This window comes from Eurypyga helias, unplaced genomic scaffold (assembly GCF_000690775.1).
Source record: "Eurypyga helias isolate BGI_N326 unplaced genomic scaffold, ASM69077v1 scaffold12075, whole genome shotgun sequence".
Lineage (NCBI taxonomy): Eukaryota > Metazoa > Chordata > Aves > Eurypygiformes > Eurypygidae > Eurypyga > Eurypyga helias.
The window spans coordinates 5,225-32,495 of record NW_010253436.1 but is presented as its reverse complement, the minus strand read 5'-3'; the positions used below and the strand labels follow the sequence as shown (position 1 = coordinate 32,495).

The 27,271-nt window shown below is 39.1% G+C and overlaps 1 protein-coding gene across 1 annotated transcript; it reads left to right on the top strand.

Annotated features, from left to right (window-relative positions):
- The first annotated feature begins 2,622 nt into the window (after positions 1-2,622).
- On the top strand, positions 2,623-20,482 carry LOC104510435 (zinc finger protein ZFAT-like). The gene is made up of 5 exons (XM_010152682.1): positions 2,623-2,689; positions 4,514-4,632; positions 5,882-6,008; positions 8,090-8,220; positions 20,243-20,482. Exons 1-5 carry the CDS (start codon positions 2,623-2,625, stop codon positions 20,480-20,482), a joined length of 684 nt encoding a protein of 227 aa, XP_010150984.1.
- The last annotated feature ends 6,789 nt before the right edge of the window (positions 20,483-27,271 follow it).

Genomic DNA, 27,271 nt, shown 5'->3' with positions numbered 1-27,271 from the left:
ACATGTGGGAATGGCTCAAAGCTGTACGAGGGAGGTTTAGGCTGGATACGAGGAAGTATTTGTTTACTGAGAGGGTGGTCAAACACTGGAACAGGCTTCCTAGGGAGGTGCTCAATGCCCTTAAGAGGCATTAAGAGGCATTCGGACAATGCCATTAACCACACGCTTCAACTTTGGTCAGCCCTGAAGTGGTCAAGCAGTTGGACTGGATGATCATTGTAGGTCCTTTCCAACTGAAATGCTCTATTTTAGTCTTTCCATCTCTGACGTTGCATCCATCTTTCTCTTTCCTTCCTCACACAGCATTACGTGTACTACCACTAGTGCTGCGCCTGCTTTCCACGTGTTCACCTGCTGTGTGGAGTTTTAGAGCAGTCAAGGGGCTTCGAATCCATGTGGTAGCTGTGAAGTCAGTGCCTCTTACCAGGACTGCCGTGAAGAGAGCCGTGTTAGTAGGCACGCTTTCCCACATTCAGCCTTCTTTGCCATGTCCATTTCCTGCTATACAATGCATCACATGGCTCTTACATTTCGTCTCAAAATAAAAACAGGAGACCTGCAGTTGTCTTATTGCACTGTAGAAATGTCAGTATTTCCTCAATATTTTGGTATCTCACTTGGGGAAAAAACGACGTTTCTTGTTGGAGACTTGACTTAATTAGGATTTGCATTTGGGGTTGATAAACATGAGTCCTATTGAATTTAATAAGATATTTCCTGCTTTTGGAATGAAAAGATCTTCTGTATCTGGGTCACACAGCACAAACAGATCAATATGGACGTATTACACAGTATGTGTTTCTGAGCTGCTTGCGCCAGCAGTTGCAACGTGTTGCCTGACCAGCCTCTATCAAGTTTCAATTTACCATATTTATAGATCCGAAAAGCAATTTTGGGAAATTATTCATGTGTTCATATAAGGGAAGAAGATCCTTCAGACCTGATATTAAACAAGTCCTTTGAAATTAAAGGACTACAGATGAAAAACAAAAGATGGGAGAACCAGCAATCGAAAAGGTTTGGAATAAAAGTGAGAGTTGAAACTAACAAAGATTAACGTCTGATAGAAGCTGTCTATATCTATTTGTCTTTTCTGTATTCTGCTTTTTCTAAGTTATCCACTGAGTTTCAGAGTGAATTGCCTCATACTTGCTCACCTTTTCTTCTCTACTCTCAACTGGGTTTTGACTGCATTGCAGACATTGCAAATAATCTTAATTGGAAATATTTAAATGAGTGTAGACTGCTGGACTGTACTCAAGAATCCTAGAATTAGTTTATAAATAAATGAATGATTCATAGAATAGAAGAGGGAACATGCTCATTTGAGCAACTGCATTACTAGGGATACACAGCCTTATTTAATTTCTGGGCTTATATTAGAAATTAGGATCCTCCAGGACCAGAAAAATGTGGGTTTGGAGGTGTTTTCATTTGTTTATTTAGAGAAAAGTCTATGATCTGACAGTTATTTTAGCATTTTAAAATAATAAAGGAAAATGAATGTTTAAGAATTTGTTGTATTGTGCACAGGGGACGAAAGTATTAGATATGCATTGCCCACTAGTTTTTCTGTGAGACCCTGTCTGCTTGCTCATTTGATAGCTTCCTTTTTTAGTTTCATTTGCTTTCTGCTGGGCAAGTCACATAAAATTTTTCCCAGAATTGTCTCCTTTCAGTGATAGTCCCTACCATCAATTGCTTTATGTATTTGTGCACTCTCTAGGAGAGAGTGTTTGAAGTATTTGTGTTTGTGCAGCAACTTGTGCAATACATACATGATGATCCAGTTGTGGCATCTGTGTTCTGTTTTATCTCTATCATCACGTGTTTCTTTCAACATAAAATGATAGTTGTCTTGTGGAGTTTTTAGACCAATAAATAAATCATTTGGAGAGCACATGCCAATGCCATGATGGAAAAAAGTGCTGGAGCTGTATAATATTTGTGTGCACTATTTTGTTGCAAACATCAATTTTGCTGTTGAAGGTAGATAAGGTGTGTAATTCCTTGACTTTCTCTGTATGTTACTCATTACTTTAAAGAATTGTCTAGAAATTAGTTTTCCTGAGCTTTCATTTTAAGTCACTGACCTGGAGTTCTATATTACCAGTTTAATTGTATGCTTCTATTATTTGTTCTTTAATTAAGGTAATAATGACAGAAGCTACAGCTTTACTTTATCTGCTGCGTTGTTATGATAGTTTCAATATCAGAGTAACATGGAAAAGTGTCCTCTCACGACAGCAGTTTTTTCCTGATACTACAGATTGGTGTGAAATGAATATTTAATGTCATTTTCTGTAACTGATAATATCTTTGTCCTAGTCTGAACGAAGGTATTTTGTTTTTCTGAACCGTTAAGCCCCTTGACAGGGAAAGTATTTCAGTTTTGTATAGAGATGGAGCCTCTGCTATAATGGTAAAGACTTATAATACATTGGGAACAAAGAGGGAAAATTGTAGAGGCATAAGTGGAAGACCCTAGTGACTGAATGTCATTATATTTTGTTTTATCAAAATAAAAAGTTTATTTCTATTCACCTGGTAGAATACCATATGGTACTTTTCCATTACTGTACAAGTGAATGCTTTTTCTAATCACCTTATTCATTAAAGACTATGTGCAACAAGGACTTGGCATATAACCAGTTTAGGAGAGTTTATCTGAAGCGTTTGAACATGATGGGTGAGAGCCATCATTTGCCGTGGTAATGTGGGGACAGCCATCTGGTGGCATAGTTCCTAAAGTGGCATAACACTCTTCCCCAGCCATTAGATTTGTTAGAGTGAGTTCTGGTCACCTAATACAACAATTTATCACATGCAGATTATTTCTGTTCTGCTTTAGTCAATAGGGGAGAAAAAAGAGAAATGCTTATTTGCATAATTACCAGCAACTGAGATCTGACATTTGACCAAATGATTTTCATAAGAAAAAGAAGTAAAAGCTGTTTAATCTAGTGTAGAAAATTGGATGCTTATGATTTGGTCATGCTCAGTTTTTTACCTGTAATGCTGCATACTCAGACAGTAAGTGTTGTGCTAAATTCACGCTATGCATCATTTTGTAGATAGACAGAAAGCTTAAGTTTACAGTTCGGTGTGTAAATATAAACAGTAGAGACTCCCAAAAGCAAGGTTAGTCGGGTGAACATGAGATTACATTGTTAACTCTTCCTGGTTTACTTTGATAATGTGCCAAAAAACTTAATAATGTTTGTTAGAAACTTGTGAAATCTAGAACAGCTGTGTCAGAGAAGATATATTTTTTTAAAAATTATTAAATTATGCCAGGACTGTGTATGGTAAATATTAAGATTTCAGTGTTGTTTATAAGCCCTTGGAAAAAAATACCATCACTTAATGAAAGTCCAGGGCACTCTGGTTTTGCATTGTCTCCTGAAGGCGAGCACACCAGGGCTTAGCAAGACAAGAGGGAGCCAGTATTTAAAGCTGAAGCTTGACAGAGACCCCAGTCCTGTAGACTTCTGGACTAGACATACATTTGACAGTTGAAACTGCAATGATATGTATGGAAGATGCATTAAACGTAGTTTCTAAGGAACCCTTTGATTTGAAATAAAAGAGTATTTACAGGGCAAAAGCATTAGTTCAGAATTATTTAAACCATGTGCTAGTCATTATTCATGGTGGGCCTAAAGCAGAACATGAGTCATAGGTACCCTCAGACTGGGAAGAAATTTGATTTGGAAACTAGGACTTTTCTCCATTGGTACTGCTTAACTTGGAATTCAACCAGAATCAGGACTGTGGGAATGATTCTGCATAGGCTGAAGCAGCCCCTAGGTTTGCAGTGGTTTGTTGTAGCCAAGCACAACTGGAGCGGTGTTGGTCAAACTTAATGTCTTGCCAGTCCTTGAAAAAACTTTCCACTTTCTAATGTATGTGCGACTTCTAGAAAGGCTTTTGTTAGCAGAGCAAGCACAAGTTCTCACCCAGCCGATAAGTCATCATTTACTGTGCAACTTATGTTCTCTCTGTTACAGTTTGCTTCTGCCTCCCTTGACATCTAGCTCCTGAGAGATGAAACCAGGACTTCTTATGTCGACCTCATTTCGTAAATGAGGCAGGATCTGAGACTAATGCTGATAGTTGTCTCTTCCTGATCTCTCTCTTTCTAATTGGTCTGTGGTAAAGGTTCCCCGGGGGAGAGGTGTAGAGGGATGGAAAGATGGGAGTAATGTTCATAAACAACTTAATATTCCTCACCGGGAGGCATGCAGGCAGGGAAGCAGGATTGCTATACCTTCCCAGATATATGTGTTGTTCCTGACTCCTTTCCCATCATCCAAAATTGCGCTTTAAACATTGTAAGAGTTCAGCAACTTTTTAACCCCCTTTTTTCATGTTGGACACATGTCTGAAGGAAATCATTTTATATTAGTTATATGGCTTGACTGAGAAAGGCTCAAATTAACTGGGTCCTTGCTGTCTTGAAAATGAATTTATATGAAAAAAGCTCTGGGAATTTATTTATGTTTCCTCGTAGGTGGCATTAAATGTCCTGTTTGTAGCTTTGTGTACGGTACGAAATGGGAGTTCAACAGACATCTTAAAAACAAGCATGGAATGAAGCTAGTGGAACACGATGGGGAGACCAAGTGGGAGGTAAGCCAAAGTTTCCATGGCTTTAGCCCTTAGATTTTAAAAATTTCTAGGGACAAAAGATAAGAATACGAAGTATTACCAAGTGTGTTCTTGACTTCATGTACGATCAGGAGGTCATGTCATCTCACTCCTGTTTTGAATGCATACATTGCTGTGACTGTTGAGCTTCACTGCTTAACAGATGCTTATTTCAACAGGTGAAAGTTTTAGCAAAAAATTGTGAGGTTGAAAAACTTACTGCATTTTGTTATATGCCAGATATTCTCTGGTGTTAACCACAAGATGCACAAAGCTTCAAGCTTAGATTGAAACAATGAAAAAAGCTTATGTCCTGGACCAGAAAAGGTTACAATCTAAAAAACTGAGTTTGTAAATTGATCAGCTAAAAAAATGGTACTATTATACCAATTGAGCCTTTTATCATTTGTTCTGTGTTTCTAGCTTCAGTCCAAAGTGTATAGGATTTGCAGTATTACTGGGATCAGTAATTAGTGAGATCATAAACCTAACGCCCGCTTTGGAAGTGCTGTCCTGCAGTGCTTATTCAACAAGTTTTGAGTATCCACAGACAGAATGCTAAGTCCTTGAAAAATAGCAAAGTCGGTTCTATATGATCAGTTATTCAAAGAATTCAGGGCAAGCGTTTTAAAATGTAGTCCTTATCTCCACATGCATTTCACAAACAATTCTCTGGCCACTCTCCCAATAGATGCCCAAACATGAAGAAAATAAGAGGACGTGCAGGGTGGAAGCAAGTCTCTGCTCTTGAAACAGCTATAAACTAAGTCCCATCAGAGCAGGAATACGTGCTGACAGCTTGCCTTGAAAAAGCGTAGTTATGGGAAGGCTGATTTTTCTAAAACAAAATGCCATTTTCAGACTTCAGAGGCGTTTTACTGGATCTGCACGGACATGCATTGCAAACTAATATTGTCAAAAAGGTCTTTACCAAACCCTCATACAATAGAAGTATTTTGTTAGTTCTGAAATAAATGTGCAACAAAAATGAAGTCAAGATAATTTAGCATGTTTAAACAAACTTTTGAAGTAGAATCTAGCATAAAACTGCAGGATGATAACCTGACTCCCATCTAATGTTCTTGAATTCTGTTTCACCCAGAATTTCTATAACTCTTGTTACAATAGTTGTTCAAAACTCATTCCTTTAAACTCAGAACTTTTGTTTTTCACAAAAAATGCTAAATTGAGAGTGAGATTATTCATGTGTTGGCTGGGTTTTGTTTTCAAGTTAACTGCTGAAGTTTCTGAAGAAGCATCCACTCAGTATCTCCATATCACAGAGGCTGGAGAAGATGTTCAGGGCACTCAAGCGGCAGTAGCTGCATTGCAAAACCTTAGATACACTTCTGAGAATGGTAAGTTCTCTTTCTTAAGTCAGAACACAAAGTACCTCTGTTTTCATAAATATCTAATTCTTTTGAGTATACTGGGCATTATATGATTTCCTGTGAAACTATTAAAAATGATGCAATTGGTCATCTAGAGCTTACTCCTGGGGGTTTATAGTTTCCTTGAGGATAATGAGAAATGGCCATTCCTTGTGAATTTCTGTATCCTTAAGTCATTAATACTTTACCACACTCTGTTTTGTACTTTATTATTAGGTGTGTGGAATTTCCTGCCTGTATTATTAAATATATTGTGACATCAGCTCTCTGGGCAGAGTAGATGGTGTGTATCTAATGGCAATTCTCTAGCTATTATTTTGCTCTCTGCTTAAGTCAGCCAGACTGCAGAAGTGACAGTGGCATAGCTGACTTACCATGTTCCCAGGACAGCACTAACAAACTCGATTCTGATGGTACACGAATCAAAGGATGTTATTCTGTATCTGATTGAGGAGGAACAAGAGGAGGATTAGATAACGATTGCTAAGTGGGAAATAACAAAACCTGATAGAAAAGAAAAGGTGTTCAGCTTTCTGACTGTTAAAACAGCAGAGACTAGAGAAAGTGTTCATACGTTTTGTTTTCATGTATGTAAATAAATGCTTTGGTTATCTGAAGATAGCATTTTGCAGTTGTTTACCATTATGGTCTTTATAGTTTGTAATGCAGATACATTTCAAAAACACCCATTTTTAATGGAATTTCCAATCATGTTGCAATAAAATTACGTGACTGAGAATTTCTGTATATTATTTTTATTTTAATGACTGGGAATTCTGAATGAAAACAGACCCCTTGAGAACTTTTCTTAACCTTTTATATATTTAAATTAAACATGATTGTGAAATATGCTGTACATAATAGTTTTGATTTTAAATATGAGGCTGTAGTTTTCAAAGTAGAATGATTTGCTTTAGTGCATCCAATTTTGGATACTCTTACAGCATATTCTCTCAAGGTATGAAAAACAGTTGTATCTTGCCTGAAGGCAGCTATGGAAAAAAAAAAAAACAAGCAAACATTTTTCAGTACTCAGATAAACTTGTGTCTTGGGTAGATAACAAAATATAACTACCTCCTATTTGAAATTAAACTATCTGATCTAGTTGCCCATTACAGTATCAACCTCAGTTTGAAAGGGTTTGGGATTAAGAGATAAGCTTTATTCTATTTACTTTCTCCTTCCTAGTTCCAACAGTGATTACAGCAAATATAAGGCAGCTTTAACATGACCCTGAGAGTTTTTTTCCCTTTCTGACATATGTCTCATATTGACCCTGGGAATGTGGGAGTACTCGGCCACAGGAGGGGAATTCATATTCCTGTATAACAAAAAGCCATTTTTCAGTGTACAAGTCTTTCCTTTTCACGCTTAGGGAGAAGTGAGAGTACAACTATATATGGGTTTTTCTTTGTAAACTTCTTTTCCTGTGCCAGGTTTGCATGCATCAAGAGGATTTTTTTAAAAAGGACAAACATGTTCTGATCCCATGCTTATTAAATAATAAGCATAAGCTCTCTCAAGCAATTAACTTTTCCCTTCAGCACGTTAGAGATAACAGTATTACTTTTAGGTTGAGGGGTGTTGCAGATGGACAGACAGATGGTAAACACAGGTTTGTAATATACTGAAAAATATACCTATACTCTAGGTATAGAGTTGAGGTTCTGTTTAAGCTGAATGTCTGGCTAATACACGTTTGGATTTGTAGAGTCTTGCAGCTTCCTAATTTACAGTTACTGCTATGAGATGTATGTATTTGTTTATTCAATGTATTCTTTTAGATCCCTTTCAAATAGGCATAAAAATGATCAGTGTAGCTTCACTCGCTGATTCATGCATTCCTCAGGCAAATTTGTTTGGTGAATACTTTCCTGCCATAGATCTATTATTAAAGTGTCATGTTATTGAGCTACTTGAAATGTATAAACAGCGCTGCGAGTCAGGGTTAAGGCAGGAGGGGAAAGAGGGCCTGTAGCACTTAAATTCACATACCCTCCAAGCTGTTGCACTGTAATGATCTCATGGATACTCTCTTTCTGATAAGGTGAAAGACTTGATCCAACAGCTGTAAACATCCTGCAGCAAATCATTGAGTTGGGCTCGGAAACCCATGATGCCACTGCGGTTGCTTCTGTAGTTACCATGGCACCTGGCACCGTGACAGTGGTAAAGCAGGTAAGAGCCCTTTTCTTCTATAAAACAGCTATATTTCATGTATTCATTGTGAAATTAGTATTGTTTTGAAGGACTAAATTTTGAATGACTGCGCAAGACATACAGAATTTTTGCTACACTGATTTTTCACTACGTTTTGTGTATGTGTGTTTACATGCCCACACACATACATGTTTGTACATATATAAATATGTATATACATATAAAAATTCATACATTTTTGCATGTATATAAAATATGAGTGAACAAATACACATATATATGTACGTGTGTGTGTGAAAATACAGATTTTTTTTTTTCCTAGCAGGGGTCTTCAGGCTTTTTAAAATAACATCCCTGTATTGTGCATGAGCACTTAGTTCCTGTGTCATTTAAAGGAATCAGGAGGCCCTTGGCACAGCATTCATCCAGCTACAGAAGAACATAGAAAGGCATTACTTGTGCAGAACTGCGTGCTTTTCAACCACAGTGCTGTAGGGCGATATCCAAAGAAGAACCATTGCTGCTAGTCGTTGCAGATCTGTCCTGTGGCTGCAGCTAGAAAAATTTGCAGGGTCCTAAAGTTCTGTACCCTGGGGACAAATGAGACTTGTACTCAGTCTGAGTTCGCACTGCCTTTCTAATGAGGGGTGCAGCACAGGTGATCTACAGCTCCGAGAAGAATATTGCAGGTGCTCCTTCCAGCAGTTGCTTATGTGAAACAAAGAGTCAGCATGGCCACCCACATTTGAGATAAATAAAGAAAAAATTCAGTTGAGTTAGAGTTGGTTGAGAAGATCTGTAGTTTATTTTGTTGTTACCAGAGAAATTGTGCAAGACCAGAAGATAGAAATCAATATTAAAAAAAAAAGTATATAAGATCGATTGTTAATTTCAGGCTTTTGCACAAATTATCTTTCCAGAAAAATGGTGGATTCAAATTATAACTAAGGGATATAATTTGTGGTAGGCAACATGGTTCCCTTAACATGAGGCAAACCTTATATATAACATATTGATAGAAGTAACTTTGATGCAGGTATATTTTTCTTGATGTTTGCAAGTTACCTTATTTTTAAAGCACTTTAGAAGTTAAGAATAAGGTATACAAAATCAGCAAGTAAAAGGAAATAATTTTCAATTTGCAGACAGTTGAATTGAGTGCAGACATACAGACTTTTGCTCAGTAGTTCTTCTTCACTGGTATCTGCTAACTTTGTTGGTGACATTTTACACTTCTCCTCACAGTGTTCTCCAAGCTCCACTTGTTCCTCCTGTTTCATCATCGCTCTCTGCTCATCCCTTTTCCCATTCTGTTCATTTGTTCATTGAGGTCTCTGCACTCAGTGTGGTTGATAGGTGAGAGAAGTCTTAAATTCCTGAAGAGTTTAAGTAACTCCTTTTATTTAAATGAACCAAACCTCTGATTATTCTGAGTGCTAGAACTAACTTTTGAGTTCAGTATTTTTTTTTTTAGAGTTGTGAACGTTGAATTCATGAGAACTTCATAGAAGTGGGAAGTCTGTAGTGTGTGAAGGCAGTATTAGGATAATTCCTAAACTTGCTGCCCACATGTCAGGGAGACAAGGCAGGATTTCAAGACAAAACGTTTTGAGATGTTCCTTTGCAATACTTAACAGGTATTTTGATTAGAAACCATGTAAGAGTATCTGGGATTTTTGCAGAATAACAGATCCAAATTTGGAAACTAAATTCAGTCATTAAAGAGACATTTTAGTCCTATTATGTGCAAGTTTCAAACCAACTTTAACAGTAGAGTCTCTGCCCACATGTACTCTGTGCTTTGCGTATGGCCTGTTTAAGGGCTGAATGCAGTGTTAGCCACTGGTGTTTGTGCTGTCTGTCAATATTACTGAAACCTGCTCTTCCCTTTAAAATGCGTCTTTTGAGGCCCTTCTACTAAAAGCCTAGGAGAAAGTGACCGTTGAAGTAGCAGCTGCCAATGAAAAACTATTTTTTGATATTTGAATGTTAAACTTCTAAAATACATAATTTAAAAAAATGCAGTGATTCTTCCTCCTGCAAGTATTAAATCTGATCAAAGTCTTATTCATCTTAAAAATCTATCGTCGCTCTTGTTAGACCGTCTGGATTTGCTGATAGTTTTATGTAAGTAAATGTTTACATTCCAAATGCATTTTTTGCCTCACTTTTTAATCCATGTTTTTAGCTTTTTGAGTTTACAAGCTGCTAAATATTGATCACTTCTTTTTCTGTTGCCTTGTATACATCAATGACTCTCACTGATCTGATGTCAATTTTTTACAAGCTTCACTCCCGTATCAAATATTGAATTCTCAGAGCACATAATCTCTTTGCTGCTTTTCTTTTCTGTCTCCCCTTTGCCCCCTTTAGAATCTAGTTAATATAAAACACCTTTTTTCCCCTAACTTGAAGTTGCACAGAAGCAAAATCACTGAAGAATTTAAGTACATCTCAAGCTGAATGATCTTTACACTGGATTTTACTAATGCCTTGCTTTGATGCTCAAAGCACCATTCTTCTGCTAAGATGGTTCTTGCATGTATTGGAAAGCCTACTCATTTCTTTCTGTGGTAGCCTCAGTGACTTTTCACTGTGTGTGAGCAGAAGTGTGCAGATCCGTGATTTCCCAGGGCAGCATCACGTAGCGGTACGCCTGCTGACAGCTGACGGACAGCTCAGTTACCTTTAGTGGGGCTAATGGAACTAGGACAAGGACCAAGGGAGGTCCTCAGATGATGATGGTGATTTCTCTTAAATTTTTCTACTTTCATCTTTCTCTTTCAATTTTCTCTATAAATCACTGTCGATAAAAGTCTGTTTGATCTGTTGTACAGCTTTAGTTTCTTGCCAGTTCTTGTCTTCCCACCGGAAGATAGCTTCAGAATTATAGCCACATCCATGTTTCATTTGAGGGAAAGAAGTCTTTAAACGTTATTAATGTGACTCTAATATTCTCCTATTCAGAACTGTCAGGTTTTCATTTTTCGTCAGTACAGAGTTGTGGCATTAGGTGGGTTATCACTCATTTGTACCTATGACTTTGTCAGGTTTTAATTATGTTGACTTTCTAATTGTTAACCTTGAAGTGATCTTAAGAGATGTTCATATTTCACTTTCCTACTGGAAAATTTATCCCACACTTTGTTCTGTGACCTTCAGCTTCTCTTGTGGATTGTGGAAGAAAAAGATTCATTCAAGGTGTCAGCAATATATCAGCATCATCTGTCACTGAATTTCCACTCTTGTTTTTTAATGGCCTCACTGAGTCCTTGCTTAGCAGCTTGGCTCCATTTTTTTCCTTAACAACATTTATTGTATTTGTTCTGATTTTTATGCTGTTATGTTGTGGGTTTCTTTCTTTTTCTCTAAGCACATACATTATCCCGTTTTTTCATCAGTTCTTCCCTCCATATCTCGTTGTTAGCTATCCCTTGCGAGTTGCCTTCCTATTTCTAAATTTACACCAAGAAATTTCTTCTAAATCCTAAATTATTAGAATGTTTTGAAAATATTTTTTTGCTGTAAATGTTGCACTATATTGTTACTATCTTGATGATTGTGTAAAGCTTTAAATATTGTCCTCAATATTAGTTTTGCTGTATGAACAAGCCATTGAGATCACTTTTCATTCAGAGCAAATCTGCCTACCTCATATACAGAAAACCACTAAAGAGCAGAGCAGTGGTCTTTGTTCTCTCTAGCCAAGCAAAACCAGCTCTCCCAAAAAATCAACTCATCTGTGCCCATGGTCTTCTTTGCCATGTCAACTCCTCATTCTTTTCCTTAGCTTCAAATTCTTCTGAACAATATATCTGGGTGAGCACTGCAAACAGACATTTTTATGCCGCTTTACTTGTAGCACATTAGCATGTAAAAGCTTCATCAGAAATGCAGGGCTTCTTGTCCTAAGTGATACACAGGCTTGCATGATCTGTGTTTCAGGGTTGACATTTTGCAAAATTACATTGCCCCTCTAGACAACCTTCTGACTCAAGATTTCATCTCTCCTCTGAAGTTCTCCTCTTGCTCTGGAGCCATCTCTTCAAGCCCACTCTGAAGAATATGACTTAATAAGATTGTATTAATCACTAATCATTGTTACTAATCGCTAAGATGATTATATCAGGCTTTCTGCATGACTGTTCATATTCCATCCACTTTCTTTTTCAACCCTATGGGATGTAAGTCTTTCCTGTTACTCAGGCTGAAGCTAGTGTCCTTTTCAGGTAGGATTCTTGGGCCTTGCATGGATTAGCTAAGTGGTGCTGACTTGTTCAGCATGATGACTTTTATATGATCTCTTATTTCAACCACTTAACTAAAATGGTTGTCCAAACCATCATTATTTCATGCAGTGGTTAAGTCTGATGGTCTTTTTTCTGACACTGATAGGTTATGTTTTATCTCTTCTATTCTTTCAGAAAAAGGCAAAGATTTCTCTGTCCCTCTTGATGTCACCCTCTCTTACTCTGCACACTTGATATTCCTTTTTTGCCACATCAAACAAAGCCTTGGTTTCATTTCAAAGGTTTTCTACTCCTTTCTGACTTAGTGTCCCATTTCCGATTAGCTTTAAAGATTTTGACTCCTACCTTTGCTCAGTCCATGAAGATTTAATTGCTCGTTACTTTTTTCAAACAAGTTTCTTAATGACTTCTCCCATATTGTGCTTAGGTATGTGGATTTTAAATTAAGGGCAATTTGTACCTCATTGTCTTCTCTCAATTAATCTTAAAAAATATGATGACAGTAATTATCTGTGGTTAGGCTATGGGTATATTGATACTAATGCCTGTCACAACAAAACCACTACTGTCTCGTTTATGTTGTACTCCCCCAACTCCCTTTTTCTCTCTCTGCTTACTGTCTCTTGTTTTATATTGAAATTACAAGGCCATTGGGACATTAAATACTTCTTACATGTAGCATACCTGATGCAATCCAGGTTCTGGTCCAAAGCACTACACTAATATTGACAATAAAGAGCAGTAATTCGCTGCTGAATTCTTTCTTTTTTTTCTCTCATTCAGAACTTAGAGACAGGACTGATGTTCTTACTATCTCTGTAGCTTGGAGTGGAGGGTTAACTGTGTTCCTGAAAAGCACACTAACCTATTTTCAACCTAGATTTCTACATAATTTGCTGTGAAGCATAAGTATATCTACTGTTTCGCTAGGCAGATCTTTATCAAGCTAAAGAAAACACTGGATTTCCATGCATTTCACCCTTTATTTTAGTTCCTTTCACCCTTTTATTCTGTGATCTCTTTAGACTCCAGTGAAGTTCTACCATGGTGACAGTCACTTTCTTCAAAGGGACAGCAGTAGCAATGCACAACAACGATTACACGTCACTTGAAGCCGATCACAGAACAGAATTTTATAGTGTAACACATCCTCAAAAATAAATAACTAGTAATATTAGCATGGCTGTCATGTCAAAGGTTACTGTGCATTGTACTTCAGCAGCACACCTTATATTGCAGTCCGGCTCTGGTTTGTACCTACAGGATGCTGGTTGCAGTGGTAATCTAGAAAATTAGTGAATACGTGGAATTATATACAGGTTGATTGTCAAGACTGAGGTTATTTTAGGACATGGAGCAATTTTATCGTTAACTTGATGATACCTGCAAAGGTTAATTTTTAATTGGTGCATATGGCCCTGTTTTCTCAGCATCTGTGGAGTTTTCCTTCTATGTACCATATAGATAAAATCTAATGTAAAGATTACTGTCCTGTTGGAACTCTCGAAATGCTGGTAATCTTGCTGTATTTCCTCAGAAGGAAATCTGGTGATAAAACATTTTGTCAGGGTGAAGTTGCCAGTCACAGTCTCTGTCAGGATATATTCAACCAGCCAATTCCTAAAACTTCATTAAAATCTATGTGCCTGCTATGAAGATTTGTTTGGCACCTTGCTTTTTTTATTTTATGCAAAGCAATTCTTGCATATTCAAGTCTCTTATTATTCTGAAACTATTGTGTGCCAGATTGAATTGTAGCTCATTATAGAGGTTCATATAATCAAATTACAGTGTTTTTCTGTGCATGTCTTGTGTGTTTTTCACACCATATATCTGTATGTCATGTAGGACTGAGAGAGATAATTCAAATTTTTCAGATGACACTGAACAAAATGGTAGGGACTCTCGTGGAGGCACCAATGTAAGTGGGCACGTCACACATCCAGGTGCGCTTTGTGATCTAGAATGCTTATATTCACTTTCCCTTCAATCCTTTCTGTAAATACTGTGGTTTTTTCTTACTGTGATGTATACGATATAAACAGAAGCATCTGTAACTTAGGGTAAGTTTCTGAAATCTTGTAGGTTCTCTGTGATTAACTTTTCTTCTTCATGGTAAACGGGAAAGGCATCATTCAAATCACAGGAGAGATTCTGCAGAGTATTCTGGGCCAAGCCCAGCAAGACTGTTTTAAATACTATGGATCTGCAACTCCTGCTGACTTCAAAGAAAATTGAAGATACTAATTATTTCTCAGTATGAACTCTAGAATAAGAAAGCGACTTTATCTGTTTACTGCAAATATTTTCTTTTTTCTTCTTTTCAGGGAAGAAGTATCTTTTCCTTAATGGCTTGAATTAACTTCTCTCAAATTAAATAAGTCTTGCTTGCTTTGATAGGAAGAGGTTCCTCTAAGAGATACCCGTTTTTATGTCACTTGCATGTATTTGGATGGTCCTCAGATATGTAAATGAAGAACTTATGTAATTGAAATGTTGAGCTTCTTAGGAAGGCATGAGGGCCAAAGTCCCATTGGCTTTTTTGAGAGACACATTTAGCTAGTAAAGAATATTTATGCAGGTACTGAATTGATTTAATATGCCAGCTGTGTGTGCCTTCAGCTTCTTGCTGTCATTCTTCAGCAACGGATAAGCAGCCAGACGCTTTTCAGCTGGCTCTCAAACAGAAAAGAGGTCTTGGATGCTACTCTTCAAAAGATTTCAGATGCCAATAAAAAGAATCGAGTGTACTGACTTCATTCATTCTGATGGCAGCTGTCCTACTCTTTCATCAATTTGAGGGATGTAAATTAACGTTTTGAGATTATTCCCTGTGGAACACTCTAATAGGAACCAAGCAGAAGCATGTAAACATTGTACTGATTTGAAATGTAAATATCCAAAATAATGTGGTGATTTGTCAAACCAGAAAGATTAGAGATAGCTGTCCGAAACAGATACTGAAAGCCAGCAACACCAGTTTGATGGGTTGACTCTGGCTGAAGGCCAGGTGCCCACCAAAGCCGCTCCCAGTCTTTGACTGGACAGGAGAGAGAAATATAATGAAAGGTCAAGGTAAGGACGGGGAGATCACTCACCAAATAATGTTCAAGGGCAAAACAGTCTCAACTTGGGGAAATTAATTTAATTTATTACCAAACAAAGGTCAGAGTAGCATAATGGGAAATAAAACTAAATCTTAAAACACCTTCTCCCCACCCCTCCCTTCTTCCCAGGCTCAACTTTACTACCGATTTCTCTACCTCCTCCCCGTGAGCAGTGCAGTGGGACAGGGAATGAGGTTTTCCCAGTCAATTCATCACACTTTGACACTCCTTCCTCCTCAAGGGGGGGAATATTCCTCACACTCTTCCCCTGCTCCAGTGTGGGGTCCTCCTATGGGAGACAGTCCTCCATGACCTTCTCCGACATGAGTCCTTCCCACGGGCTATGGATTTTCATGAACTGTTCCAGCATGGGTCCCCCCACGGTGTGCAGTCCTTCAGGAGCAGCCTGCTCCAGCCTGGGCCCCATGGGGTAACAAGTCCTGCCAGCAAACCTGCTCCAGTGTGGGCTCCTCTCTGCATGGATCCACAGCTCCTGCCAGGAGCCCTCTCCAGCACGGGTTCCCCACAGGGTCACAGCCTCCTTTGGGCATCCACCTGCTCCGGTGTCGGGTCCTCCACAGTCTGCAGGTGCATCTTTGCTCCACCATGGCTGCAGGGGGACAGCCTGCCTCACCATGGTCTTCACCACGGGCTGCCAGGGAATCTCTGCTCTGGCTCCTGGAGCATCTTTTCCGCCTCCTTCTTCACTGACCTCAATGTCTTCAGTGTTGTCTCACATATTCTTAAATATGTTATGAGAGAGGTGCTACCACTGTTGTTGATTGTCTTGGTCATGGCTAGCAGTGGGTCCGTCTTGGAGCCGTCTGGCATTGTGTCTGTCAGATATAGGAGAAGCTTCTGGCAGCTTCTCACAGAAGCCACCCCTGTAGCTCCCCCACTACCAAAACTGTGACATGCAAACCCAATACAACCAGAAATAAGGGCATCAGTCTTCCTTACCCTGCATGACAAGGGTAATAAAACCACATCGATAACGTCAGGTAGGGAGCTTAAATTAACTTTCTTTATTGGCCATTTTCATTTAAAAAGCCTATAAAATTGAATAAGTATTAGATTGCTGCTATTGAATTGAATGAGATTCTGGTTTCATTTCATTCTCACGTCAACTATGCTTTATTTATTTTCCTCTCCATTATTTATGTACACTCACAAAACTATATTCAAAATTATTTTAGGGTTTTGATTTAGAGTAACTAAAGTGAGGCTGCACTAGATCCTTCTCAGACTGTTTTATGCATTCTTGCAGCTCTTAGCAAATGTGTAATTTTTCTGACCTGAGGCTTGTCAGAGGATTATATTTAGTAAAGAGAAGTTAGCATGTATTACATAATTAAAATGCCGAATATTAGGCACCCCTAATTATATATTTGTTTGGTTTAACCCCATTCAGCAACTAAGCACCACACAGCCGCTCGCTCACTCATTCCCTCGCTGGGATGGGGGAGAGTATCAGAAGAGTGAAAGTGAGAAAACTCGTGAGATGAAATAAAGACCGTTTAATAGGCAAAGCAAAAGCCACACACAAGCAAAGCAAAGCTAGTTATTCATTCATTGCTTCCCATCAGCAGGCAGGTGTTCAGCCATCTCTAGGAAAACAGGGCTCCATCATGCGTAACGGTGAATTAGGAAGACAAGCATCATCACTCCAAACATCCTCCCCTTCCTTCTTCTTCCGCCAGCTTTATATGCTAAGCATGATGTCATACTGTACGGAATATCCTTTTGGTCACGTGGGGTCAGCTGTCCTGGCTGTGTCCCCTCCCAACTTCTTGTACACTCCCAGCCTTCTCACTGGTGGGATGAGGTGAGGAGCAGAAAAGGCCTTGACTCTGTGTAAGCACTGCTCAGCAGTAATGAAAATATACCTGTGTTATCAACACTGTTTCCAGCACAAATCCAAAACAGAGCCCCATACCAGCTACTATGAAAAAAAATTAACTCTATCCCAGGCAAAACCAGCACAAGATCTCTGACATCAAAGGCTGTAGTTGTGAGCTGACTCATAACAAGCTGTGAGATTTTAATTACCTGACATTTTTAATTCCAGTCTGCCTATTACAATCTTTGTTAGCAGGTCTTGAGTGGATCCTTCCATCTTGCACAGAATCTGCCACTGGAGCAGGTAACCCCAGGGAATAGGAGGACACAGTTATGAAAAGGGAGTCCTGTGTCTGAATTCACAACATTCCTATTGCTTTCTGTGGGTCTGAGGGTTTCTTTAAAAATGTAAAAGAGGTTTATGAGAAGAAAGTTAACAGGGCTGTGTTTCTGTTCATGGTTTATCTCCTTGCTTTTTGGAGAGAGTCTCAAGCTTCCATTAGTAACAGGGTAACTTGGGGATACTCACATTTTATGACAACATCAATTACTGATGGTGGTTGATACTTTTATTGTGTCAGGACAAGCATCCAGCATCACCCGCTTTTGTAGGATGTTGAACTTGAACTTCAGCAGAAGCTGTTTAAAATATCTTTGAATTAAAATGGTCACATGTGCTTGGTAAACTTAACGGGATGTGCAGAGGACTACAGCCCATTCCTGTAGTTTTATCCCTACAATCTGAGCCCTGTGCAACAAAGCCAGAGTCAGCATCAGGAGGTACGAGTGTGCCGTTGCGGTAAGGTCAATGGCAAGATTCTCTTTGGAAGTTAAATCTGTCACCAGATAAAATCCACATATATTTCATCAGAATATCACAGGCGTACTGACTCTGGGACCGCTGGATAATTTAATAGCTGAACATACTTGTTATTGTTGAAGAAAAAGCTTTGTGTAGCCTGATGAATTGAGTGAAAGTTCAAAGTGATACGAAGTCCTAGGGGGTTTGTGTGTCTCTGAAATCCTCTTGATCTGACAGATATTTTAAACACAGAATAAAGAAGTTAAAGGTCCGTGTACAACAATGGGAATGGTTGCGTGGGAGGAGAAAAATCAAATTATTGAAGAGCATCAGTAAAACAAACATCCAGAACTTTTTTATTTTTTCTTTGCTGCTCTCTAAGGAGTCAAACACATGCTTGGAAGCTTTGCTGTAGCTCTTCCCTTCTGTTCCTGCTGCCCTCTTAAGAAACAATACTGATCTTTATTATATTTTCTTGAACTTGATTGTTCTAATGCTCTTTTTTACAAAACATTGTAATATAAATTAGAATCGGAGAAGACCTTTTGAATCACCTGGTTAAAAGTACCCAGCCCTTTTCTAATTTGCAGTATTTTGATTCCACACTTTGTGGAATTTACCTTGTTTGACCAATTATTTTTAAACTACCTTGCGATTTCAGTGCTGCAGAGAGCACACCATACACTGCTCTGAGATACACGGGTACACTGAAATCCAGTAAACATATCTATCAATCCTTTGTTCTCTTCCTATTACACGTCATATGGTTATTGGAAGTACCATGGAGTTCTGCTTTCCATCATGAAATGTAGGTGAGCCAGCAATTCTGTCTTCGTTCCCTGTTGTTTGTGTAAGTGGACAATTTATAGATGCACTTGATGATATGGAAAAAGTGTTTGTTGTAGAGAATGTGACCTCCTACAAATTCAATCAGCTATTTTCTTACAGTGAGAAATAAACATGATTTATCTCTGGAAGCTTACTTTATGAAACATTTACTAAGGCTAAATGAAAGAGAAATAGACCTTTAACAAAACTAACACATTTTCTGAAAAGAGAAGGAAGAGAGGATTTGATTAACTCGTGGGTTGGCATTTATGATCCAGCAAATTAAACAGCTCTTTTCAATGAACACAGGGTATTGTATTGAAAACATCTAACAAATGCCTTTTCATATATACCAAAAAGCTGCTGTTCCATTCTCTCCTCAGAAGTACGTTAATTTATCACTAACACATGAGAGAAAGCACTTCCTTAGCATGACTTACAGTTTTCTGATGTGTTTTTGCTGGGCTTGGAGTAGTTTGCGTAGGAATTTTATATGGATCTGGTAAAAAATTAAGGTTTGTTCTTGAACTCTAGTAAGTACTGTATTTTAATTATTGACAGATAGCTGTTTGAATTCTTTGGAATTCGATACCAAATTGCGTTGGGTTTTTTCTTATTGACAAGAAGCAAAAGTTTCAGTGAAAATTCTGTTATCTTCAATTGTTTTTGTCACTATCCCTTCAATAATGTAAAAATTGCTGCCTCACAAACAGTAGGTCTTAGGAATCTAGTTGGGTAACATTTACATTTTACAGTTTTCTAATAAAAGTCCATTAAGATTTACAATGAAATTTTTACTTCTATGAGCAATTGGTTGGCTAGAAAAAAAAAAGAAAGAAATGGGTACAGTAGATGTTCTTTCATGCAGTTTTCGGTGGATTCTCATCTCAGTGCTACTGCAGGAATTGTTCGGCTTCAGATTTGTTTAAATAAGAGCAGTTTTGGATGAACGACTGCTGAGAGATTAAAGCTGTCTCCAAAGTCCTGTGTTCCTGGAACTTTGCAGCGCTCTGCGTATAACTGAGGTGCTGTGTTACTGCTTTCAGTCTTCTCTCTGGCTGTACACTTACTGTTTAAAAGTGCTCACAACAAATTTTCTGTAAAATCTTTCAAAACTAACTTCTAATTTCTGAGCTGTATTTCCATTAAGCATCACAATACCAGGTATTTTTTAGAAAGGTGAAATTTCTGTAACCTCTTCCATTTCTCCTCAGGTAAAAGAAGAGGAGCAATCGGCCAATCACACTTTGATGATTCAAGAGACACTGCAGCAGGCTTCAGTGGAGCTGTCTGAACAGCATCACCTGGTAGTCTCGTCAGATGAAGTGGAAGGAATTGAGACGGTGACTGTCTATACGCAGGGTGGAGAGGCTTCAGAATTCATCGTTTATGTTCAGGAAGCTATGCAGCCTGTAGAAGAACAAACTGTGGAGCAATCGGTACAGGAGCTCTAGGGAACAGTGTTCAAAGGGGACGGCTACTTGATTTGCCGAACCACAAGTTTGGGTATTTTTCCTAACACAGCCAAAGGCAAACAAGCTGACAAGTTTTCAGTTACTTTGAGAATCAAGACCTTGTTACTAAGTAGTGATCTGGCTGCTTGGAATGTGTCAGTAACCTAGTTATAGAATATACAAAACCTCCTCAGTCTTCTTTTTGTTTCCTAAAAAATGTTCATATTTTGAGGGAAAAGTAGTCATTCCTTTCAAAGAAGTTCTCTCACTTCGTTCCTGTAAATCCCCCAAAATATTGCCTGTTCAAGACGATGAAAACATCTATAATGGGAGCTAGACAAGTCCATACATCCCGTTTTATACATACTTAATACGTGCTTGACTTTACAGAAGCAGGTTTGGGGTTTTTCTTTAAATTAGAAGGGCTGCTTATTTCTAAGAACATTCTTAGAATGTGTTTGCAGAGTTGTGGATCTAACCCAAACAAAGGCTCAAGACTTTAATTAGAAACATGCCACAGAGGGACTGTAGTTTGTACTTGTGAGACGATCCTTTGAGTTTGGGAGGTATTTAAAGCCATATATGATAATTCTGGGTACCAATAGGATGACTGTTATTTAGATAACTGAATGATGATGTCCATCCCACTGGATAAATACCTGTCCAGTACCATATGATGAAACCAAATCTGTCAGATCGATGAAATATTCATTTTTAAGAAGAAAATTATATTCAAATTATTTGTAAATGCTATAAAAGATATATGTTCATATGTTTTAAACAGACATGCTTGTAAATATGATTATGTGAAAGAATTTGTACAAAAAACTTAAGTAAATATTGACAAGAATTTAGATATTCTTAATTATGCATGTATATAGTTCCAGATTTTACTTCATGAATCTTGAATTGTTTTTGATTTAATATTTTTAAATTGGAGCTATAAAAAGTTATTAATTAATAACAACATTGTCATGTTTTCTTCTAATGCTCTAATTTTTTAAGTGTTGGCTTCTCTTTCACGGCTAAGTAAAAAATGCTGGTTTGCATTGAGTCTGGCAAATCATTCTTCCAGTCAGTAGTCTCTTATCGAATGTAGCATAATGAAGTCTTAAGTGGACCTTTTTATGTGTTTGAACTTATTTATGGGCATTCTGGGTTGAAAAGTGTAAAAAAGCTCTTGACTAAGTTGATGTAATGTAGTGAGTTGGTTGTCTGCCTCTTCTAAGTCTGCTGGGTTCTGTTAATGCTCTACAAAATCGAATGCAAACGTTCAGTGGTAGCTTCTCCCTTAACTGTGGTGATAGGGAATTTAAATTTGTTAATGGGAAAGAACTGAACAAATACTGTAAAATTAGAATGATAGAGTATCTCAAGTTGGAAGGGACCCATCAGGGTCATAGAATCATAGAATGGTTTGGGTTGGAAGGGACCTTAAAGTTCATCTAGTTCCAACCCCCCTGCCATGGGCAGGGACACCTTCCACTAGACCAGGTTGCTAATTGAGTCACTGAGTTCAACTCCGTGCCTCTTGCAGCTTTGAGTAAATCATAGAGCTTCTTGAACCCTGACAGGCTTGGTGCGGTGACCACATCCCTGGGGAGCCTGTTCAGTGACCAACCAACCTCTCAGTGAAGAACCTTCACCCAGTATCCAGTGTGAACTTCCCCTGATGCAGCTTCATTCCCTTCCTTCATGTCCTGTCTCTGGTCACCAGAGAGAGGAGATCAGCACCTCCTGCTCCGCTTCCCCCCTTGAGGAAGGTGTAGAAAAAAAGCCAAGGGGCCTCAGCTGCTCCTCGTAAGTCTTGGCCTTCAGACCTCTCATGGTCTTGGTCACCCTCCTTTGGACACACGCCAGTAGTTTGATGTCCTTCTTATACTGAGACGCCCAAAACTGCACACAGTACTCAAGGTGGGGCCGCACTATTGCAGAGTGGGTCAGTTACCTCCCTCGACTGGCTAGCAATGCTGTGCTTGAGGCACCCCCGGACACGATTGGCCCTTTTGGCTGCCAGGGCGCGCGGTTGACTGATACTCAACTTGCTGTCAACCCAAACCCCCGGTTCTCTTTCCGCGAGGCTGCTCCCCAGCCTCTCGTCCCCCAGTGTGCGTGTATAACCAGGATTACCCTGCCCCAGCTGGAGACGGCCCACTTGCCACTGGAACCACGTTTAGAAGAGCATCACGATCCTGCGGTAACAGCTTTGTTGTAACGTGAAACCTTTCTGAGTCGATTCAACAGCGTGTTGTATTATTATCTGACTGGGGGGAGAAACAGAAAAGTATTTTGCTATGCATCACTCAAGAATTCTTAATTATTGCCAGACAGACCTACTGAGTCTGTGAGAAGTGTGTCTGTATTTGGAGGAAGGGTTTTTTAAACTTTATTTTCATTCCAGTGTGTCACGGCCACACGTAACTGCTGTAATTTAAGGCTTACCTTGCCTTTCTCGTTTAAACAGCCGTAGAAATCCTGCTGATTCGAAGTGCAGTTCATTTTACTATATTTTATGAATTTTACAACAGAGCAATTAAGGTGTGAATATAGCCAAGTGATGTCATGGTTTCCTGTAGTAAAGCATAAACATTTGTGTGAATTTTCTGTAATGTGTTTTTTTATTTTAAAAATACTTCTCATTTCAGGTCATTTAAATTCCAGGGGTTTTTCCCATCTCTGCTTGGAATTGCAATGGTTAGAAACATCCGAGGTCAGGAAGGACTTTCAGCTGCTTGGAGTACTGCACACTGATCTATTCCCTCCATAATTAATACATTTTCTTCTTTCTAGGACGTGCAGCATCTGTAATGCTCTGAGGAGATAGGTACTTCCGCTCTAATGTAAGCCAATGTCCTTTACAAAGTCAGCCTGCAAAGGTGTGCAGTTTTTTCGGAAGCATGAAGAAAATGAAGAGAGCTTTGTTCATACCAGGTGTTTGCTTTGAGAGGCCGTGGCTGTACCAGTTGTCCTTTGTCTCGATTTGGAACCATCAGACAGGTAAGAATTAAATCTTTTGTTTGGCAAGCTCTGCTTCTGTTACCGTCTAAACAGCACAGGTTGTTTTTAGTGTAGATGGAACTCCTTTTTTCCAATTAATGCTTCCTGATTGTTAGATGACTTTTTCACTTCAGGGGAGACAAGCAGTTGTAGTTTTGAGTTAGTCAAGTAGCTCCTATTACTAAAGATTATGCATTCTTCCCATACATGAGCAGTTTTTATGAGCATTTACTACACTATATGAACTTCTGTTTTTTCATCTTTCTTTGACACCTGAGTGTCCTGGCTTTAGACAAACACTTGGCAAGTAGTACTCTTTAAAAGCTTATGCAGCGATTGAGTAGCTAGTGGGCTAACTGATCTGCACAGCTAAGAGCACATCAGATGTTTCTGGGAATGTTTTGAGCATGGAGGGGAGGTAGGTGTTGGAATCGTGCAAAGATTAAAAAATGGGAAAAGGAAGCCGTGAATAATTTTAGTAGCAGCAGAGTGTTACTTAATGGAAGGTAAGATTACAGTGCTTGAGGCTGACTTCTTTGAAAGGTCTTACAGAAATGAACTGGGAGCAGTATTTCTGGAAGGACCTCAGGTTACAGCATGATAGAAGCTTCTGTACAGAAGGGGAAAATTTGGACCTCTTGGGGCAAAAGGAACAGGAGAGGGTATGGAAAATGGAGGTTCCAAATTTTTTTACATACCTAACTTCTTATATCCACAGAGGGTAATTTCTCTTTCCCAAGCAGAGAAGAAGATGGGATCTGCCTTTCTTTCTGATGTTGTTTGGTTTCTGTGGCTGGTTGTGGTTACTCACGATCTCAGCCCCATTTCTTGATTCTACGGATTTTAACCAGCTGTTGTAGCATCCTAACTCATATGAAGCTGCACTAGTAGAGGCTTTCTGCTGGGTCTGTATCACTTATCTGCCACATCCATGGGATTAAAAGAGAAAGGAAGTGCGTACTTCTACTTTGCAGTTTTACCTCAAATGTTGGGTTGTATGAAATCTCAGCTAGAGATGAGTTCAGCAGAGACGGTAATGTCAGACTAATCATTCCTACTATAATAAGGAATTACACTCCTCAAGTATACATAGCTGAAATGAATGGCATGTTTTCATGCAGGATTACAGAAGGGACATTTCTGCAAGTCTTCTGAGATTTTCAAAATGTTTTAATCAATTTCTTCCAAAGTTGTGAAGTTCTGAGTCCACACATCATCCTAGTACTGCCATATAGAATATGGCACTTAATCCATTTGGTCTTAATAAAGGAAAAGAACAATGATTTCATACAAAGGGCAACAGAGCTGGGGAAGGGTCTGGAGCACAAGTCCTGTGAGGAGCAGCTGAGGGAGCTGGGGGTGTTCAGCCTGGAGAAGAGGAGGCTCAGGAGAGACCTTATTGCTCTCTACAACTACCTGAGAGGAGGTTGCAGAGAGGTGGGGGTTGGTCTACTCTCCCAAGTAACAAGTGACAGGACAAGAGGAAATGGCATCAAGTTGTGCCAGGAGAGGTTTAGATTGGATATTAGGAAAAATTCCTTCACTGAAAGTGTCAGGCATAGAAACTGACTGCCCTGGGAAGTGGTTGCATTATTTGGAGATATAATATGGAGATATTTAAGTAAATGTGGTGCTTAGGGACATGGTTTAGTATTTCAAATACTTCTAAATACCCAACCCTTCTGAAAATCAGACTCTTAGGATAAAACTATACTTAATACTCGAGACTGACCGCTTTGGGAGAACTTTTTTCCCAGTCTCACCTAATCTTTTATAGAGGTAGGAGAATTATTAGCCATGCCTTAAAAGACTACAAGCCTGCCTTTTTTTTGTCTGGTTTAAGTGTGGGATTGTATTTCTGTAAGAACAGTGAGGTTCAACTGTGGACTATGCCACTAGTGTTGAATTGAAAAGAATATTGATTTTTATGTTTTAATTCTTTAGATCTGAGAAAAATAATGACTTATCAGAGTACACAAAAGTGTAATATATGGATTATTATAGTTTGTTTTATAGCTTGGGAGGGGCATTGTGGGGAGGGGTTATACCAATTTACATTTTCTGTTTTTTATAGGTATATTTGGGCTGTATCTGAAAGTTTAAACAGGGAAAGATATTAACTAATTTGCAGACTTATGGTGGTATTGGCTGAGATAATGTTCTTCATAGTAGCTCGTATGGGGCTGTTTTTTGGATTTGTGCTGGAAGCAGTGTTGATAACACAGGGATGTTTTCATTACTGCTGAGCAGTGCTTACACAGTGTCTCGGCCACTTCTGCTCCTCACCCCACCCCACCAGTGAGGAGGCTGGGGGTGCACAAGAAGTTGGGAGGGGATAAAGCTGGGACAGCTGACCTCAGCTGACCAAAGAGATATCCCATAACCATGTGACATCATGCTCAGCATCTAAAGCTGGGGAAGGAGAGGGAAGGGGAGGACGTTCAGGGTGATGGTGTTTGTCTTCCCACTAACAGTTACATGTGATGGAGCCCTGCTTTCCTGGGGTGGCTGAACACCTGCCTGCCCATGGGAAGCAATGTATGGATTCCTTGTTTTGCTTTGCTTGTGTGTGGCTTTTGCTTTACCTATTAAACTGTCTTTATCTCAACCCCTGGGTTTTCTCACTTTCACTCTCCTGATCTCTCCCCCATCTCACTTGTGGTGAGTGAGTGAGTGAGAGTCTGGGTGGTGCTTAGTGTCCAGCTGGGGTTAAACGGTGACAAGAGTGCATCACTGGCACAAATGTACTTTCTTTAGGTAATGCTAATAATGCAGTCTTTGCTCATAACATGATAAGCTGCAGATGCTCTTTTCCCTTTTGTAATCTGATCACAGTGAGGTCACTGGGTTGTACTGCACACTGCTTGACAGCTTCTCAATTTGTATTTCCAGCTTTCCCATCATTACCAGACATCATTTCCATCAATATAGCAGCACTACTCCGTTTGTCTTTTTTTTTCTTCCTTGAAATGAGGACAACTTTTCATCTTGGAAGACTTTCATGTTCACTCAGTCAGAGAGATGTATTTTGGCACATCTGAGCGTATCAAACTTGGTATTACGACATAAATATGTAGTATCATATTCATCTCTGCTATAATTCCACAAGGTACAGGTAATTGGTTAGGTGATCTTTCATGTGTTCCTGTTCTCAACTTGCATGTATTGGTTTTAAGTGATTAAAAGCAGTGCCACACAATTCAAAGGGCAGTGAAAATTACAGCGCCCTTCTTGTATGTTCCTAACAAAATACTCTCTTCAGTCTTTGAGATGATGGAGGCAGAGAAAGGAAGCCATCACAGGTTTCTTGGTAAATATGAATGCATAAAAATGCTCTGGTTACATGTAAACATAATTCCTTGCAGTCCTGTACAAAGCAGATTACAGCACAAACTCACTGTCCCAGAATGACTTTTTCTTTCTCAGAACAAGTTGCCAATGACCAACATTATCACCTTTTCTCAGACTAAGCAGCAAAATGTTTTAGAATACAGAATATGATGATGCTTATGGGAATGATGCCACGTTGATAAAAAGCCACCACCTGTGACAGATGTTTGTCAAGGGGCATAGCCTCAGCCCTCAGTTGTAGTGGAGCTGAAGTTCCACATAAGAATGCTAGAAGGAGACTGCTGCTCCTCCATCCTCACACATCTCCCCGCTCCAGCGTGAGCCCTTCCCCAGGCTGCAGTCCTTCAGGGACAACCTGCTCCTGCCTGGGCTCTCCAAGGACTGTGGTTTCTTCAGGGGAAGGCTACACTTAGTAGAGCTGGTGTAACTGGATTGGCCTTT